General features: G+C 43.9%; 1 protein-coding gene across 1 annotated transcript in view; it reads right to left on the bottom strand.

The window, feature by feature from the left end:
* Positions 1–21,201, bottom strand: part of acss3 (acyl-CoA synthetase short chain family member 3) — a 73,552-nt gene extending 52,351 nt beyond the window's left edge. Inside the window, exons 1-7 of the mRNA XM_063218176.1 lie at positions 20,651–21,201; positions 19,570–19,714; positions 18,513–18,701; positions 14,840–14,974; positions 9,887–10,033; positions 4,998–5,078; positions 3,037–3,132 (exon numbers count right to left, since the gene is read on the bottom strand). Of these exons, the coding sequence (XP_063074246.1) occupies positions 3,037–3,132; positions 4,998–5,078; positions 9,887–10,033; positions 14,840–14,974; positions 18,513–18,701; positions 19,570–19,714; positions 20,651–21,048 (1,191 nt within the window). The 5' untranslated portion in view covers positions 21,049–21,201. The remainder of the gene's footprint in view (positions 1–3,036; positions 3,133–4,997; positions 5,079–9,886; positions 10,034–14,839; positions 14,975–18,512; positions 18,702–19,569; positions 19,715–20,650) is intronic.
* Positions 21,202–21,561: the final 360 nt, after the last annotated feature.

The following is a 21,561-nucleotide window of genomic DNA, read 5'->3' as shown; positions in this document are numbered from 1 at the left end:
AGCAAAACAAACAGGCCGAACTATTGCAATTGGTTCCCATAATCTCATCACCCAGACGAGTGGCATCCAGGCTTACTCTGTAGGCAGGACACAGCAGACGGCTCATAGTGATGATGACAATGGGAAGCCGACAGGGGGGGGCAAAGGGGTCACTTGTCGCGGGCCCAGGGAGAGAGGGGGCCCAGAATTGGATCCTTATTGCATTGTATATATTGGGTTTGTGGCCCTTACAGATGTCTTTGTCCCGGGCCCAGACAAAGCTGTCAGCGGACCTGGTGATGACAATTGGTTGGGCTATTTTCGACATAGAGAGGAGGGAATAGGGAGAATCTGGGGGGAAGGAGAGAGAGAGAGAGAGAGAGAGAGAGAGAGAGAGAGAGAGAGAGAGAGAGAGAGAGAGAGAGAGAGAGAGAGAGAGAGAGAGAGAGAGAGAGGATGATAAGTAAAGGGAGCAGGAGAGCGGTGTGCATGGTGAGGGTGTGGGAGAGCAAAAAGGAGGGAGAGAAAGGGAGTGAGGAAAGAGAAAAAAGGGAGAGAGAGAGAGAAGGAGGGAGAGAACGAGAACAAAGGAGAGCAATAGCGAGTGCAGAAGGGAGGGAGGGTGTGAGCAAAAAAGGAGGGATCGTGAGAAAAACAGAAAGAAATGGAAGAGAGGGATCTTGAAACCCTGTAATGAGCAGAGGAAAACACTTTTTCTCTCGAGGTTTCAAAAATGGAGAGTTGTTTTCTTTTTTTTTTGTTTCTTTGATTTATTCATTTTTCTACCGAGGGGCCTTCAGCCATTAAAAGTATCTGAGCAAGAAAAGCCCACAGCATTACTGAACAGATGGACAGGGAGAAAATGAGACAAAGAGAGAGAGAGAAAGAGAAGGGGGAGGGGGGGGGGAGAAAGAGAGGGACAAAGAGAGAGAGAGAGAGAGAGAGAGAGAGAGAGAGAGAGAGAGAGAGAGAGAGAGAGAGTTCAAGGGTAAGAAAGAGATTAAAGGCATGCAGAGGAGATACTAAACCAGACAGAGACAGAGACAAATGAAAGAGTTATTTCTGTGTGGCTAAGACAGACAAGAAGGAAAGGTCATTTAGGCCGAATCCCATTCTTAATTTATTTCTACCCCTATCTCTACGCCTTCCCCTTGCCCCTCGTCCCTTCAAACTGTGCAGTAAGGGGTAGGTCTTGAAACACAACCCCTACGAATTGAGACACCCCTTCAACAATCACTCATAGCATAGCACTCAAACAATGACACTCATAGCATTCAAAACCAGCCTCTCTATGGTTAAACCAACTATATTGCTTGCAATTTTTAAAAAAGGACAACAGTGTTGCACGAACATCGCAATAACATACTTCACAACCATGCGGTTGACGTTAATAGCGTTAACAGTTAATAGTAAATAGTATTTTTTTTCATGTGCGTTTCATGAAGAAAATGACCATTATACATCGGGACAATGTACAGCTCCAGGCCTTTTTATTAGAATACCATGAAAAAGTTGATTTATTTCCATAATTCCGTCAATAATGTTAAACTGTCATGGATTGTAGATTCATGGCCCAGTTTTTTAACTATTCTAATCATTACATTTTTTCTTTTTATATACTCTTCAATATACCCTGTAGATTTCCATACCACGTTTTGGCGCTAACTCACCAGTTTAATTCTAAATAACCAGAAATGAAACCCCATTGAAAATGAATGGGGTTTAATTTCTGTTGAGTTAGAATTAAACTGGTGAGTTAACACCAAAATGTGGCATGGAAATCTTCGGGTATATTGAAGAGGGAAGTGTGGGGCACCAGGTCAACAAACAAGAACAGCTGACAGCAAAGCATCAAGGACATCTGGGCTTCCATAACTCCCATGCACTGCTTTTGCCATTGACTTCAATGTTAAACGCATCATGGCCATTATGAAGACAGAGAATGTCCTAACCAAGTATTGACCATTGCATGTTATGTAGAAAGTACCAAATTTCAACTGATTTAATGTGATCCGAATTTTGATGAAGATAAATGTGATTTTATAACAATATTCTAATAATGCGAATTCCCCAATTCATGGGTTTTTTGAGCTGGAAGGCCAACGTATATAAAAAGAAAAAAAATAATGATTGGAATAGTTAAAAAACTGGGCCATGAATCTACAATCCATGACAGTTTAACATTATTGATGGAGTTAAGGAAATAAATCAACTTTTTCATGGTATTCTAATAAAAAGGCCTGGAGCTGTATGTCTTAACGTCAATTGGGACACCCCTACACATGAACACACAAAATGGAGGTAAGGGGAAAAGGGGCAGGGCTTTCTACCCATTCAAACGTAGATTTTCCAGAGGCAGACTCCAAACGGAGCATTGCGAATGCCTTTAAAAATGGCGGCATCCACAAAAGCACAAAAATATAAGTATTTTCGACATCATTTCCAGTTTTCCAGTTGTGCATGATCACCTTCAGTCTGTGTCTTTACACAGACTTCACTTATTCACCACATGGGTTTAGGCTACATTTTGAAAGCGAAAGCCTACCTGGAACACTCATTGTGACACAGCACTCCACAGCACACAGTGCTCACTGCACACAATGAAATTGATTTTGTGCCTCACCCGTGCAAGGATTCGAACCTACAAATTTTGGGCTACTGTACAAGTCTGGCATACTAACCGCTTTCCCATGACTGTCCTTCATGCATACATTGTGCACTGCCAAGGCTGGACTGGGGGAGAAGTAGGGCCCGGGCACTTTTGGCTTAAAGGGGCCCCTCATAATTAGTGGCACAGAACTGACTCACCGGTGGGCCCCGCACCTTCGTGGGCCCCTATTTTCAGAAATGTGAAGAAAAAAAACAGAAATGTATTTTTCTTTACATTTCTGAAAATAGGGGCCCACGAGGGTGCAGGGCCCAACAGGAAATGGCCGCTATGCCTGATGGCCAGTCCAGCCCTGTGCACTGCTGTGGTGAACTACTGGGGTTTTCAGACGAGAGTCAGGCTAATGGTTGTATAGTTTGAGGCCTTTAGCCTTTAGCTACCGTACCTACCTCATAGAGAATGGTGGTGTTGCCATGAAGAAGAGGAGCGTAGCAGATGTAGGAGTGCCCCACCACCCAGCCCAGGTCAGATGCCGCCCACCATACCTGAAAAACAGAGAGAGAGAGAGAGAGAGAGAGAGAGAGAGAGAGAGAGAGAGAGAGAGAGAGAGAGAGAGAGAGAGAGAGAGAGAGAGAGAAATAGACAGGCAGACAGACAGACAGAAGTGAGTTGTCACCTACTGATGTGGCTGTGGGGAGGAACAGAGACAGAGACAGAGAGAGAGAGAGAGAGAGAGAGAGAGAGAGAGAGAGAGAGAGAGAGAGAGAGAGAGAGAGAGAGAAGAGAAACATAGGGATAGAGATGAACGAAAATAGGGAAGGAAAATGATCAATCCAGTTGCCAATTTGTCTCCCGGCTTCACAGGGAGCTGTGCACAGCTGTACACAACCTCACTCCCGTATGTGCACATCTCACACATTCCCGGCAGAAAACAAGAAAAAAAGATCTCTATGTGTCTAATGGAAAGAGCGATATTATACTTTCTTAAAGAACCACTTCAACCAATTTCAACATGCTGTTGTAATGCTCATGCTACCTTTGACTTGTCAGTACCCGGTGATGCTGCATTTTTCGGCTCAGTCCTTTCCGAGATCTGAGCTATTCTAATGGGGGCAGATTTTGTTTACATTTTAAAAAATCTTTACATAGGGCTACTCAAAATATCTCGGAAAAGGCTTCTCAGGTACTGACAAGTCCTGGGTAGTGTGGGCATTACAACTGCATGTTGAAATTGTTTATCCTTTAATGCAACTATGTGTTGTGTGGAGCTGATAAGCTTCTTTAAACTGAATTGATAATGAGATAGAGATATATACAGTACAGCGACAGACAGAAAGACAAATACAGAAAGAGGGGGTGGGCAGCGAGATGAGAGAGTGCGAGAAAACATTTGAAAGAGAGAAAATAGACAGAGAGCAATAATAATTTGCAAAAGGGAGAGAGAGAGAGAGAGAGAGAGAGAGAGAGAGAGAGAGAGAGAGAGAGCAAGGTGAGAGTGCGAGTGGATGAGAAACAGAGGGGAAGGCGGTAGACACAGATGGCATATTATACATGAAGTAATCATCTCCCAGTAATCATGCATCATTGCCTGAATTGGAAGATGCATTCACGCAGGGGTAACATCTCCTCACAGTCATATCCTTGTATATAATGCATTTGTGGTTCTTTTCCTGTGTGTGTGTGTGTGTGTGTGTGTGTGTGCATGTGTGTGTTTGTTTAGATAATGACACATGAATAGATAACACTTCTTGCATGAAATACGGACATAGCTCATTCTACCTGGCCTACTAACTGTGTCGCTATCCTAGCGTGAGCCTATTTTAACCAAAGTGGCTCTCTGTTGTCTATTTGTCCCCACTGTTAGCTCATTGCCACACACCACTTGGCTGATGCAATGAGTTCCCACACTCCCCCTGTGATAATAGCTAGGTATCAGTCTCACAGGCTCAATCAGGTTTTTTGTTTTCTCTGAAGTGCAGAAAACAATTCCCATGGCATGCCCGGGCCCACCTACATTGACTGTTTAAGAGTCAAGAAGGTGAGATCAATCTGTTTCTATGACCCTCCAAAAAATAAACTTCATTATTTAAAAAGCAACATTTCGATCACCCTGCCTCTTCATCAGGCATATGGGATCCTATATGCACGATGAAGATCCAGGGTGATCGAAACATTGCTTTTTAAATTATAAAGTTTATTTTTTTGGAGTCTGGCACCTGAAAAACGTTTTTTGGATGTGCGCACTCTACCCAAAACTATGGTTATATACTTAGAAAATAGAGGTTTTGGGAAAAATCTAGATCTAGAAAGTGGAGATACAAGGTTTCTGCCGGTCAGTGACGATGTGTACGTTGCATATGAAGCAAGGTACCTTTCCCTTAGCTCCTGCCTGCCTGTGTGAGTGTCTTACCTCTCCAGGGGTCAGGCCGTAGACGTTAGACATGGTCCAGTTCAGCATGGTGGCATAGCCTGCCGTGTCTCTCACAATACCCTGGAGAGAGTGGAGAGAGAAAGGAAAATAACATGAACACACACACACACACACACACACACACACACGCACACGCATACGCACACACCCACGCACATGCACACGCACACGCACGCACGCGCGCACACGCACGCACGCGCACACGCACGCACACGCGCACACACGCACACACACACACTTCCCCTGCTTTCTCTCTCATGAAGGGAGGAAAAATCAGCCATTGACATGGGTACACACACTCACACACACTCACACACACTCACCCATGCACGCACGCACGCACACACACAAGCTCGCACACACGCACACAAGCAAGCACACACACACACACACACACACACACACACACACACACACACACACACACACACACACACACACACACACACACACACACACACACACATACTCATGCACGCACGCGCGCGCACACGCGCACACACACACACACACACACACACACACACACACACACACACACACGCGCGCGCACGCACGCATGCACACACGCACGCACACACACACACACACACACAGTCTGTCAGCACCTCACAGGTATGAAGCGATAATAATAATAATAATAGCTCCTTGGAGAGCTGGACTTTTCTGCTGCTGACTGTCAGCTGGGTGACCGTAAATAAACTCTACTGCTACTGAGTGTGTGAGTGAAGCTTTGCTTGCATCCACAACGTGTGTGTGTGTGTGTGTGTGTGTGTGTGTGTGTGTGTGTGTGTGTGTGTGTGTGTGTGTGTGTGTGTGTGTGTGTGTGTGTGTGTGTGTGTGTGTGTGTGTGTGTGTGTGTGTGTGTGTGTGTATATATGTTTGTGAGAGACAGGAACATAATAGAGAGGGTTAGTAAGGGGGGGCGGGGGTCGGGGGCGGAACGGTTCTTGCCAAAGGACATATATTTCACATCTCAAACACAAACGTAAGCAAACACACACACACACACACACACACACACACACACACACAATAGATGTGTGTGACACAGGAAAACGGAGGGGCGGGCATATTTCCTTTTCATGTCGGCTCTGCCAAAAGGCTGTATTTGACCACCCACTCCTCTTCCTTTAACTGCACCACTTGTCATCCAAATGACTCTCTCCTACCTCGCTCCCTCTCTTAATCTTGATCTCTTCTGCGTTCCCCTTCCTTCTCTAATCTCTCTCTCTCTCTTACACACACGCGCACACACGCACACATACACACAAAGAGGAGACGCTCCAGCCAAGCTAAGCCACGCACACACACATGCGCACACACACACACACACACACACACACACACACACACACACACACACACACACACACACACACACACACACACACACACACACACACACACACACACACACACACACACACACGCACACACACACACACACACACACACACACACACACAGCTGACGTTAATTAACAGGAATCTGATTACACGTCACACAGGCTCGCCATACATAGTTATCATTGATGATATGTGAAGAGTCAGCGGCACAGTAGAGTTTCACTGCTCAAGTTCAACCAGGTCAAGGAGTCAACGATATACATTAAATCTCTCTCATACACACACACGCACACACACACGCGCACGCGCACACACACATGCACACGCACACGCACGCACACGCACACGCACACGCACACGCACACGCTCTCTCTCACACACACACACACACACACACACACACACACACACACACACACACACACACACACACACACACACACACACACACACACACACACACACACACACACACACACACACACACACACACACACACACACACCTCCCGCCTGGTTCCCAGAGGATTTGGATTTGAATAATGACCTCATTTGAATGCTAACTCCTCTAAGGGGCTTTACACAGGACCATCATCAGCGGCAGGTGTTTCAAACTAAATCAGGAAATCGCTTTAGGAAATGATGAGCAGTTTAGTCAGTGTCCTCCGGATAGTGTGCATGACAGGTAGGTTTAGGATGAAGTACCGTTTAGACATGCATACTTGAACAAGACATAGGCTTCAAACTAGACCATTTGTTCAACAGAGAGCAAAGAGAGTTACATCCTGGGGTGAAAGTAGACGGGTGCACACAGGTGCGTAGCACCAGTGTAGAATTTACAAAAGGTGCGCAGTACCGCTAAGAGAATAGGTTTAATGCTACCGAAAAACCAACATTTGAAAAATGCAAGGTCTGCTATTGAAGTACACACATATAAGGGTGGTTGACGTTTAAGGGCGTAACACAAAAAAAAAAAAAGTTTTTCAAATTCCTGAAAAAAATGATGGATAAAAATTGGAAAAAAATAGTAAAAAAATAAAGCACTTAGTGGTCTGTGGAATTTCACCTTATTTTTGCCATTTTTGGGAAAATGTGTCCTGCATCAACACATAGCATAGGCATGTCACACCGCAGGAAAATGGAGTCACACCACAGGGAATTCACTGCATTATGGCCATTTTAATCCTTTTGTATACATGATTGACATCTGAGCTCATGCTAACTTGATAATGATATTGTGTTTAATCTTAATATGTGTTTTCATTTATAAAAAAAAAAAATTTTCCTCCTATAAGAGCAGTCACACCACAGGACACCATAAAATGAACCTAAGCATTGCGTGACAGAAAGATTGCAATATGAAGACATATTAAGAGGTTAAGAGTCACCTTACACTTCCACAGCACTCTCCAATAACTGAGGTACTGACTGGTTAGGAGCCAGTCTTTAAGACCCTTGTAGTTGGCCTTGCAGCTGCCCATTCACAAACATTGACATACATGTCACCCCACAGGACGCAATTTGTGTTACGAAATTGAACTTGTAGTTAATATTACTGTCTTGAGTTTTTTCCACATTCACATATCTTAATCTAAAGTTAAGATTTATGCAATCATGCCAAATGCTTCATACATTATTCAAAATGTTGTTGGTTAATTTATATATATATTATTATATATTGTTTCATTAATGTTACAGTCACACCGCAGGAAATTTGACATATAAACCTTTACATAAATCTTAACAAACATGTTTCTTCTCATCTAAGACTAATATGAAACATAATGTACCACATCTTCTTTCATTGACATTTGTTTTTTAAAGGAAAATAACAGTTTTGTAGGTTTTTAACCAATGTTACGGAAAAACAAGCCGTCACATCTCCCACCCATAACCACATTATGCCATTTGAGACAAGTGCCCTCCTAAGAAGAGACACCAAACATTCATTAATCTGAAGTGCACATGTGTATTGTTTATTGGGGGGTAGCACCAGTAAGAGACGAAAACTACTTTCACCCCTGGTTACATCGTTCAGACATTCTTCAGGTAAAGCTACTCTGAATCATAACTGTGTTTTCATCAAACTCATCCGTTCTAATTGAGGTGTACATAAGCGTTAGCCAGGCCACGCCCTCCTAGTGACGCAATCTTCTGCAAATATTGTTTCTGATTTCCCAAAAAAACGGGAACTCCACCGACTTTGTCGCACACCAGTCAAGCACTAGCAAACCTAGGGAGGAGGGTCAACGGAGCCATTTGGGAAACGTTAATTGTTATGCTCTTGGTCAGACCAAGCCTCGGAGAGATTTGAAAGTCGATGATAATCAGGCTACAAAAGCGTCCCATGTTGAGTTGTAACTGCAGCACCAGAGTGGAGAGAGATGCAATAGCTGAGATGGGGACTGGCACACAAGTGAGCACAGCCCATCAGCCAGATAGCTAGAGAGCCGGTGATGTAAGACATGTGAATGTAGAGAGGATGACTAGCAGAGAGAAGGAGGGAGTAAGAGAAGGAGAGAGAGAGAGAGAGAGAGAGAGAGAGAGAGAGAGAGAGAGAGAGAGAGAGAAAGAGAGAGGCAGAGGCAAAGACAGAGACAGAGAGACGGATGTTACTTTTGACATGCCAGGTCGTTGGTACCATAGGTGTATAGGATGTAGATGGCTGACCAGGAGAGAAGGGGGAAAGAGATTGACAGACAACTACACACACACACACACACACACACACACACACACACACACACACACACACACACACACACACACACACACACACACACACACACACACACACACACACACACACACACACACACACACACACACACAGACAAAGAGGTCGAAACAAAATCCAGCCATGAAATAATATAAAGAAATCAAAAAAACGATTTTAAGTGTGCGGACCTCTCTCTCCAAAACTACAGTCAGCCTTTGTCCTGCACCTTTTCCTGGGATAAGCACAATCTTCACCTTCAACTACACACACACACACACACACACACACACACACACACACACACACACACACACACACACACACACACACACACACACACACACACACACACACACACACACACACGTCGTGGATGCAAGCAAAGCTTCACTCACACACTCAGTAGCAGTAGAGTTTATTTACGGTCACCCAGCTGGCAGTCAGCAGCAGAAAAGCCCAGCTCTCCAAGGAGCTATTCTTATTATTAGCATTATCGCTCCATACCTGTGAGCTGCTGTCAGACTGCATTGCATGCATTACCTTTGGAGTGCCCGTGGTGCCAGAGGTGTCTAGGATGTACAGGGCTTGATTGGAAGGGAGAGGTACACAGACAGACAGACAGACAGACAGACAGACAGACAGACAGACAGACAGACAGACAGACAGACAGACAGACAGACAGACAGACAGACAGACAGACAGACAGACAGACAGACAGACAGACAGACAGACAGACAGACACACACACACACACACACACACACACACACACACACACACACACACACACACACACGTTACCTTTGGAGTGCCTGTGGTGCCGGAGGTGTACAGGATGTAGAGGGGGTGATTGGAAGGCAGCGGTACACAGTCGTGAGGCTGGGCCTTGGCCATCTCCTCATCCCAGTCCAGACTCTCACACAGATCAGGGCGCAGAGACACACTCTCCTGTGGAAGGGATGAACAAACACAGGAGCAAGTTCAAGTTCAAGTGTTCAAGTTCTAGCACAGAAGTTTGCAATTGCGTTTGACCTGTCTCCAATGTGCAGTTTAACTAAACATTTAAATAAGACATTGATAATAATCTCTCTCTCTCTCTCTCTCTCACACACACACACACACACACACACACACACACACACACACACACACACACACACACACACACACACACACACACACACACACACACACACACACAGGAGCATCACAGACAGATTATGACAAAGGGCACACACAAATACGGTACAAATGAACATGTAACATTTGACATGTAAACAGAAAATAAGATATAGAATTATATTTCACAATAGATACATTGGGCAGACGTGGCTGAAACAACAATGAAATCCACTTGGATGAAACGAAACGCATCCACGTTAAGCTACAAGATACATCCGAGATGAAAATATATGCTTTTCAAAAGACCACTTTGCAAAATGCCTGACACAAAATGTACCGTGCGTCTTGTAGTAGACCTAAGTTAGGTTAGCAGCATTATCTTACCTGTGCCATGCCACGAGAGGATGCCAGCCGCGGTGCCCAGCCACCAATGAAGAAACGGTGCATTAAGGTGCTAGTATTTTGCCAATGCAGAGGTTTGGTTTAAGTTCACAACTTAACTGAAGAAAATAAACACGGGATAAAAAAAATACATCGCAGGCAGAGTAAGTTCATGGCTGGAAGCAAGCAACAACTTTCTCTTCTTCTCCCAGTTTCCCGTACCGCCCGTCCCCGTTATGCCACCTAGTGGAGCAGAATACATTTTAATAAATCTATGATTTGAACACATCCACCGTGGCCAACCTAGCCTGATAACGCCAGGTACATATCCCGTTTTTTAAAAAAAATACAAGAACTACGTGTTTCTTTGGTATTTTATGGTCAAAGTTGTCTTCGTCTGCATAATTCCTATGTACGAATGTGTACTTTTGCCGTCCAGCAAAAACGATTACGTAATATTGTGACGTCAATGCAAATCATGGATAGCCTAGGGCAGGGATTCCCAAACTTTACCCCCGATATACCGGTAGATTCAAGCCCTTTACATGGGTCGTGCTATGCTATTTTTTTCTGTGCATCCCCCCTTTCACAACCATAGTCTGTAGACAGTAATGTGATCTATTGTTTTACACTTGCATTGATCTTAATATGCTTCATCAGAACCCAGATTTCAAAACATGTTGCAGGTTTCTAATGTATGTTAGTGTCTGGTCCAAGATCCATTAAACATATCAAGAGGGGATGACGATCAAACATCAATCATCAACCGAAAAACATCTTTTGTCCTTTCACAACAGAAACCCCGGCCAACCTTCCCATCATCCTCAGCCTCCTAACAGATGTTGCCAGTCAGGTAACCATGTTCCCTTTCACTTCACACAGAGACAAAATCACATTACGGCCACAAAAAGGCTCTTAATACATCAAAAACCAGTATCCATAGCAACCACGCTTGCTAACAGAACCCTTACATTCTCTTTTTGTTGCCATGGGGAAAAAAAGAAGGACACAACAATCGATGGGAATAATGGAGCCCTTTCTTTAAAGGCACTCGAACACACGACAATAAGGGCATACAGGGGGACAAAGAAAAATAAAACAAATATAAAAGGAATACACAGGTTCAGACAGCCTTTGAAGCAGACACATTATAGTAATTGGCTGGCGCCGCACAGAGGAAATAGATTGTCTGTCTCCACAAGGATTTGGCTGGCTCACTCACAGCGCTTGCTGTGTTTCCTCTACTTTTTTTCTTTTTTTTACTAATTTTTCCCCTCAATAGTGACAGGCTTCCCACTAGACTCCAGAAAAAAACGAAACAGAAATGATCTGTGTGTGTGTGTGTGTGTGTGTGTGTGTGTGTGTGTGTGTGTGTGTGCGTGTGCGCGTGTGCGCGTGTGCGCGTGTGCGTGTCTGCCTGTGTGCGTGTGTGTGCTTATGTGTACACAGTCGCATGTGTGTGTGTGCAAAACTATTTGCATTTTCATTCAGTGGAAAGTTATGGATTTCCCCATGCTGGGGTGTCACTAAATGAACTCACACTATCGACATCCTTTAACTGCTCATCAGCAGAGTTACTGTGTATGTGTGTGTGTGTGTGTTAGCTAAGCAGATTTTGACATGCGGTGCACTAAGCTCTGCTGGCAAAGTCTGAATCCTTTTTCATCAAACGCACTCAATTCCTTTGTTCTCTAAGAAAAAGTGTGGGACTTATAATGGAATCATTCAGACACACACGCACACGTTCACACGCACACACGACATCCTTTAACTGCTCATCAGCAGAGTTAAGCACAGAGACCACCTGTGTGTGTGTGTGTGTGTGTGTGTGTGTGTGTGTGTGTGTGTGTGTGTGTGTGTGTGTGTGTGTGTGTGTGTGTGTGTGTGTGTGTGTGTGTGTGTGTGTGTGTGTGTGTGTGTGTGTGTGTGTAGTTGTCTGTCAATCTCTTTCCCCCTTCTCTCCTGGTCAGCCATCTACATCCTATACACCTATGGCACCACAGACCTGGCATGTCAAAAGTAACATCCGTCTCTCTATCTCTATCTCTGTCTCTGTCTCTGTCTCTGTCTTTGCCTCTGCCTCTCTCTCTCTCTCTCTCTCTCTCTCTCTCTCTCTCTCTTACTCCCTCCTTCTCTCTGCTAGTCATCCTCTCTACATTCACATGTCTGACACCACTAGCTATCTGGCTGATGGGCTGTGCTCACTTGTCTGCCAGTCCCCATCTCAGCTATTGCATCTATCTCCACTCTGGTGCTGCAGTTACAACTCAACACGGGACGCTTTTGTAGCCTGATTATCATCGACTTTCAAATCTCTTCAAGACTTGGTCTGACCAAGAGCATAACAATTAACGTTTCCCAAATGGCTCCGTTGATCCATCTCCCTAGGTTTGTGTGTGTGTGTGTGTGTGTGTGTGTGCGCGTGTGTGCGTGTGCGCGTGTGAATGTGTGTGTGTCTGCCTGTGTGCGTGTGTGTGCTTATGTGTACGCAGTCGCATGTGTGTGTGTGCAAAGCTATTTGCATTTTCATTCAGTGGAAAGTTATGGATTTCCCCATGCTGGGGTGTCACTAAATGAACTCACACTATCGACATCCTTTAACTGCTCATCAGCAGAGTTAAGCACAGAGACCACCTGTGTGTGTGTGTGTGTGTGTGTGTGTGTGTGTGTGTGTGTGTGTGTGTGTGTGTGTGTGTGTGCGTGCACTAAGCTCTGCTGGCAAAGTCTGAATCCTTTTTCATCAAACGCACTCAATTCCTTTGTTCTCTAAGAAAAAGTGTGGGACTTATAATGGAATCATTCAGACACACACGCACACGTTCACATGCACACACACACACACACACACACAGTTGATCCAATAACCAAATGGCCCTCTCCTGGCAGTTAACATGAAGATGAGATCAAAGTGAGTTAACAACACAGTATGAGTAGGTGACTGATAGGACACTTTATTTGTCCAATTCATTTCCCCATTTTTCCTAAAAATCACTTTTTCGCTTGGTCAATTACATATACAATTACTTATCGATAAATTGCACAACTTTTTATTGCTAAGGAATTGTTGGGCAAACTTCCCCATTATATCTGTAATCTTCTGACCTTTTGGACCTTTTGGTACATGGTCCTCACATACGTTAAGTCGTTACTACAGTCTTGCACTCCTCGTACTGAATTATGCCTTGTCCACACCAAGAGCGTCCTATGCTGCCTGGTAGTGGATGTGGGAGAAGAAGTTTCGCCTTGAATTGGCTGTATTCGCTCTGGACGTGACATTTACGCGTTTGATTTAGCTAATCACATAAAGGCTCTGGCTTGACAGCCTGGGACATTCGAAGATATGAACATTCCAATTGTTGCTGAACCGCGTCATAGCTCATTACCATAACATTAGCTTGACTTTAATCGTTAAAATTCACTCTAGTCGCTTCGCCCCTGGCGAATTCGCTCTGGTCGCCCTGGTCGCGCACCCTCCATAGAGAAATAATGACTTGCGTCGCTCCGTTAGCGTAGGTCGCTCTTGGTGTGAACAAGGCATTAGAGAAAACAGGCATTTCTTTCTATACTCCATACCTCTGGAATGAGTTGCAGAATATAATGAGTATGGACTCTCTGACTTTACTCTAGACTTTTAGGAAGGTAATTAATACTGTATATACACGGAGGAATACCATTGTTTTTTAAGTTACTTCTCATAACTTTTAGCTGACACTGTGTTTTAAGGTTTTTTGTTTCTTTTTTTGTGAGTTTATTTTCATTACTATACATTAATGTATCTGTTTGTGTCTGGAACTATGTGTAGGCTGCCATTTTGACTCCCTGGCAGAAGAGACGCTTAGTCTCAATGGGACAATCCTGGATAAATACAGGATAATTCTTTTTTTTTTTTTTAAATCAACCCAAAATGTTTCACACATTTTCATACATTCACACACAAACCATATTCGGTCTGCACTGAGGCCTGTGGCAACACAGCCCCAGGACCTTTTCCAACAAAGGGCTTTACTCCAGTATTTTTCTCTCTCACACACACAGGTTCTCTCAAGACGCACGCAAGCACGCACTCACGCACGCACGCACGCACGCACGCACACACGCACGCACGCGCGCGCACGCACACACACACACACACACACACACACACACACACACACACACGCACGCACGCACGCACACACGCACACACACACACTTAAATGCATACAATGCACACTCTTTCTCTCTCTCTCTCTCTCTCTCTCTCTCTCTCACCATATTGGGTCTGTTGTAGATGAGCACTTTCTGGGGTCGGTGGCTGCCCAGCTCAAGAGCTTTCTCCACCAGAGGAATGTACTCCACTCTCCTGCCAGGCTCGATGCCAAACGACGCCGTCACAATCATCTTGGGCTGCAAGGCAAGAGTCAGTTGGAACAAGTAAGTAAACAAGTAAGGTTCAAATTATTGCTATCTAGCTATAAACCTTTTATGTATTCACATCCTAAAGCATGTGTCATGACCTTGCCTTGTCATGTTTGTAATAATGTGCTGTGCATTGTCCCTGCTAAATAAACTACAAATAAAACAAAAAAATATATAAACAGACATGAATAGGCAGTCATGAGGTAGTAGACACGAGTAAGTAGACACAAGTCAGTAGTCACTGCAATAGTCCGTAGGTAGTAGTCAGCAGTCTCTAGTCCCTATTCAGACATGCTTCACTCTCTTATCTGGCTCAATGCCAAACAAGGCCATCATCTTAGCCTGCAATGGAATATTCATTAGCCATTAATAGGCACGGTCTTGTCAATAGACAGTAGTCAGTAGTACTAATCAGTAGTCTCAAATCCCTATTCAGATGTACTCCAATCTCCTTTTTTGTCTTCTTAGGACTTTATTGACAGGACCGTTTGAGAGGTGGACAGGAAGCGAATGGGGAGAGAGACTGGGAGGGGTCGGCAAATGACCGAACCCGGATCGGCCGCATGGCAGACAAGTGCCCTACCGGTAGGTCACGGTAGGGCCTCAAGTCCCTATTCAGATGCACTCCACTCTCCAGGCCGGCTCAATGCCAAGTGACGTGGTCACACTCATCAGAACAAAGATGTGATGCTTCATGTGGATTAGGGCTGGCAAATCACTGAATCATTGATATGCATTAAGTAACCAGCGGACAAAACTAGACACTCTAGAGAAATATCTATTCAAGTCCAAGCAATTTATAGTGGTTTGCATTCATAACTGCAAGCTACACAGTGACACTGAGTCGTTAACTGATCATGACAGCCCAAAACTGCATACTTTTCTAAGAGGAAACCAGCCCTGCAGAACATATCATTAGGGAACCATGAGCATAATATCAGAAAACATCTGACTAAAAATGCTGACTCTCAACTTTTTAAATAAAAGCCTAACGTATTTGCTTAGGTAAATCCTTCCCTTTTTGCACACACTTTTGGCACACATTTTGCATCCATATACTACATCAAGAACCCCAGTGAAAGGCTAAGCATTTTCTTTTATTATAATTTCATAATAAACAGAATGGTTCTTCCTTACTGAGTACGACCGTTTCCCATTTGCCTTTCCCCTGATTACACTGTACATGCCAGAGGCCTGCTTGCATTATAGGCACACTCTCAACCCTGCCTCCATTTTCCATCATCTACAAAAGGTTTGGCAAAATATCAGTTTGTTTAATACAGTACAACGGCAAAGCAAAAAGACCACAGCTTGACCACAGACTCCCACTGCAGCCACCACAGACTTGTTTGGACTAGGCAGCATTGCAGAGCCCTTACTTTGTCAGTATTTTTGAGTGCTTTTGGGCTTTATTTCAAAAGGTCAGTGTAAGAGAAAACAGGAAGCAATTGAAAGCAGGAGAGAGATGGGGAAGGATTGGGTCCACTCAGGTCCCCGGCGTAATAGTATGTATGGTGCAGTGCCTTAGTCATTTGTGCAATGGCCAAGGCCAGATAACCCGCAAATCTGACCACTTCGCTTGTCCCCACACACTGGTGGCATACTGTATACATACAGCAAACATAGCATAGTAGGCAGTGGATTCAGGGGTTTCATGGAGCAGCTTCGCAAATATATTTGAATCATACTTAAATCAACAGGCAGCAGTGTCAGAATTCTCTGTCGAGGTAAGGGGTTGTACTGAAAAGAATGGAATCGAATGTTGGCAGAGCAATGTTCCACACTTTTTAAATATTAATATTAAATATAATATTAATATTGAATATTTTTGGGAGGCATTTTTGGCCTTAATTATGATAGTGCAGTGAAGAGTTGGATACGAAGTGAGTGGGGATAGAGAGACTGAGAAGGGTTGGCAAAGGACCCAGGCCGGAATCGAACCCGGATCAGCCGCGTAGAGAAGACTAGTGCCCTACCGTTAACGCCACGGGAGAGACAATGTTCCACACTTTGAATTAAATTTTAACACTCTGAATTTTTTCAGCTAGTTTCAAATTTCCAATGTCTGTCTGAAGTGTTTACAGCACCTCGAACTTCTAAAACCTAACATTGGGTGCATTTCTCGAAAGCGTTGTTGTTAGCCGTTAGCAACTTCGGTAGTTGCCAATGGGAAATTGCATTGCAACCAACAAAGTAGCTAACATAGTTAGCAACTACACTTTCGAGATATCCACCCCTGATCACATTAACGTAATGTAAAAGATGAAGGCCAGACTAGAGCGCCTATCAAAGTGCACTCAGAGCATGGCGTATGGTCTTTCCATGAAGAGCCTAAGTACCCACTCACCTAATTATTTATCTCATGGAGCTCAGACAGGCTTTTTTCAAAGTGTGCTCCAACCTTCTAGAAAATATGGCTGCTTTTCCACACGCCATAATTAAATCAGCTACCATGTCGCTATCGCGCTCTCGCGCTCTCTCTCTCTCTTGCTCTCTCTCTCTCTCTCTCTCTCTCTTGCTCTCTCTCTCTCTCTCTCTCACTAAAAGGGCCAGTTCTGCTCCAATTCCTGAGCGGGTGAGTGAGTGCATGTCTAATGATGCTTTATGTGGAATTAAATATAGTGATTATTATGCCTATTACAAATGGACGGTAGCGTGTCTCCAAATGAGAGACCTTTTTTCCTTTCAGAAAAATCTCTGCCCTGCTCCTCGAAGGACCCAAGGGGAATTTTATGAAAAGACCAACTGGCCTACAAGGAATACAATATTCTTCCACTGCAGAGATCAACTTGAAAGCTCAAGTGTCATGTTCCACATTTTGCTCCTTAATAATTGAATTTTCAACCGGATCGATGAATGAACTTTCCATGTTCTGTATCTTTTGTCTGACTAATATAACAGACACCAGCTAGCGTATCTCCCTTTTATGTTAAAAAGTCCTTTAACCTGCTTGTCCAGCACTTTCCTCAGCTGTCTCTGTTGTACTTTAAAGTGCTTTATAATTATAAATAACTTGACATGACCTAAAAAACTCTCCTGCCATCTCTATGATACACTACTGTACTGACAGCCCTAATACACTAGCTCATTCGGAACTGTGTGCCTCCTTCCTTACCAAAGTTGCCGTCAGGTCACGGTTTCAAGACTTCATATGGTCTGCACAGCAAGATGGTCATCTGCAGTACTACAGTTTTTCTCAACCGTGGTGCTGTGGCTGACATGATGGCTGACATGAAATTTACATTACAGTAATTGATGCATGGTCGAATCTTTCTTCTAGCTCTATCTTAGTTAAGTGAATCAAAGTCACATTATTGATTCTAATTCCAAAACTTCTAATTCCAAACTTTCTGCCACTGCTGTGTGTCTGTGTGTCTGTGTGTTTGTGTGTGTGTGCGTGTGTGCATGCGATTGTGTGCGTGCCTGCGTGTGCGCGCAAGCTGTGATGAGTATGGTCTTCAGAGACAGTTTGTATTTGAATAATCTCTTTTCATTCATTTAAAACATGCACTGTGTACAGCCCTACCTTTGCGTGGTCGATGCGACCCGACAGCTCCTTGGATGCGAAGCCGCCAAAGATGAGGCTGTGGGTGGCACCTATCCTGGCACAGGCCAGCATGGTGAACATGGCCTGTGGCACCATGGGCATGTAGATCACCACCAGGTCACCTTTCTTCACCCCGTTCCTCACCAGCGCACCTGCCAGCCGAGACACCTGCGGGTGGAGGGAGAGAGCAGCAAGAGTCAAGGTGTAAATCATCATCATCATCATCATCAAGTTTATTAGGGGGACCATGTGCAATTAAAACGTAAACATACATCACACCAGATTTAGCCTTGGGCTAGTTTTCATCAGTAGTCATTGAGATTAAAAATTAAATAGTATATAATAGAATAATAAAGTAAAGCAGTCAGAAACAAAATGAAAATACAGATGAAAATAATAAACAAATCACTCATGTCCCCAGTACCCCCCCCCCCCACACACACACACACACACACACACACACACACACACACACACACACACACACACACACACACACACACACACACACACACACACACACACACCCAAACAAAATATTTAAATATTTTTAAAATAAAAAATAAAAACATTTCCCATAAGATAATGGTATCATTTTGTGTCAATGGTTACAGGTTTGGGTCTCTTTAAAGTTCTTGAAAGAGCCACAGCTCTTCAGGTTACCTGCAAGAGCATTCCATTTTAATGTGGCCTTGTAGGAAAAGGAGGACTGCCCGAATGCTGTAGGATGGTACACTACAATCATTAAATGATGCAATTCTAGAGGATCTTATGGATCCACTGCTCTGATCAGCCCGACAACCGAACAATCTATTTTCTGATTGGCTGTATAGCGTGGTAACTAGTCTGAACACAGAAGCACTGTTACCAATTGCGGATGCGTCTGTGGATATGTTGGATGAATTAATGTGCGCCGATTGGATAAATTATCAAAACTTCAGAGTGTGAAATACTATGTGTGGCGTGTGAGAGTGTGAACTCGCTCAGATGAGTGTGTCACACTCTCAAAGAGTGAGACTTGAGAGCCCTGTCATACCTCCTGCTGCAAGTGCTTGTATGTGATTATTTGTTTTGTGTTGGTGACGGGGCTGTCGTAGATGATGGCTGGTTGACTTCCTCGTCCACTGGCCACATGGCGATCCACCGCATTGTAGCAGACATTCAGCTTCCCTCCAATAAACCTTCCACATCGATAACAAGCAGACAGGTCAATGACATTTTAGAAGTGGCACACGGTAGGGTGGTTCAACGACAGCTAATGCTATTATATGGATTTTTTGTTTGTTTGTTTTCAGTGAATTATCTAAGAGGCATTACATTAATTACCAATTACTAATTCATTTAGGTTATTTATATCAGCTGTCGTTGTACCACTGTTGTACCACCTGACGCCTGAGCCCAAACAAAAGGACCCAGACAACAAGCCATTGCAAGGAAGTTGTGTCTAGGCATATTAAGCTCTAAAATGCCACTCATGACCCGATTGAATAAGAATCTTCAGGGACAAGCGGTCAGCAAGGCAAAGTAAAAAGCAAGCATTACTGCCTAAACGCAGACATATATTCTCTCTCTCTCTCTCTCTCTCTCTCTCTCTCTCTCTCTCTCTCTCTCTCTCTCTCTCTCTCTCCCTCTCTCTCTCTCTCTCTCTCTCTCTCTCGCACGCACGCACGCACGCACGCACACACGCACACACACACACACACACACACACACACACACACACACACACACACACACACACACACACACATAAATGTGCAGTGGAAATGTAACATCCACTTTGCTAGGCGGCAGTAGTGGACCAGATAAGAAACAAAAGGCACGTGGAATCCATGCATTTGCACAGAAGGGGGTGGAACTTGAACACGCCCACAAAAACTAAAACTTAAGAACTGCAGAAACATTCAAAGAACTGGCGGATTGAAACATTGTAACAGAACATATAGCTAAACCTGTGTGCGCGCATCACACGTCTAGAGAAATAGGACCAATTTTCATTCATAACTGAGGATATAGCCTAATAGACCTAATCTCTTCTAAATATCAGTAGATGTCTTTTTAGTTAGTTGCAACTTGCAGAGGTGTTGCACAACCGAACATAAAATTACATAACTCACCATTTTGGAAGAACAATATCTGTGTTGTCCAAAGTTTGTTTGAAATGTTCGAACCAATCTATGTTTTGCGCTGCTTCGCTCCAGAACTTTGCAGGGTTGTCTCTAGCAGTGCTGAAAGCGTAATCGTAAGAGTTTTTGGTTGCCAATGAACGGGTGCATTGTATGTTGTAAAGCTGTATTTTCCCATCTGGTCGCCGAGTGTAAAGTGGTGTGCATTTTGTCCTGTCCGTCTGTCGGGGAAATGTGACACATCCAGGTCCTCCAAATACATGCCTTGCTCTGTGCGTCGCAATGTACCCCGAATAACTTGAGGTAAAATGCCTTATCTGTGCTATTTGTCCAGGCACTGTGCAATTCCCATGCAACCTAGTCAAACGGATTACCTCTAAACCACGCATTTTTGAACACCAACGTTCAATAGCGGAAACAACATATAAAAAAACTTTGACACTTGCAGTCGCGTCTGTTCCACAGGAAGGGACACTAGCCTACTTCTTAATTCGGTGCAAGTAGCCGTATGGTTGGGCTAAACAACACTGTGTGAAAGGTATTTCGCCTCAGCTGAACTCTGAACTGGATGTGATTTCTTCAGAAGTCTCTTGGGAAGATAAGAAACTTGCAGATTTCCGTCTTGAGAAAGGAGTAGGCCTATTTATCTGTGTGCAGTCAAATATTTGGCTTCTGACTTTGTTGGCAACATAAAATGACTACTCATTCTCACTACAACTCATTAATTCTCACTTTCTGAAAACTCAGGTGAAATATTTTGATTAAGTGGACATCTACTCACTAGGCCTTTCTTCATTAGGTCTGTGCTTCTCAGGTTGAATCTGTAAGGTAATTAACTGGTAATTACTTCCAAACTATATGGCTGAGTCATACAGCATTTGCTCTTTTCACTGAGGGTGTTT

This window comes from Engraulis encrasicolus, chromosome 15 (genome assembly GCF_034702125.1).
Source record: "Engraulis encrasicolus isolate BLACKSEA-1 chromosome 15, IST_EnEncr_1.0, whole genome shotgun sequence".
Classification (NCBI taxonomy): Eukaryota; Metazoa; Chordata; class Actinopteri; order Clupeiformes; family Engraulidae; genus Engraulis; species Engraulis encrasicolus.
This window is presented reverse-complemented; position numbering and strand designations above follow the sequence as displayed.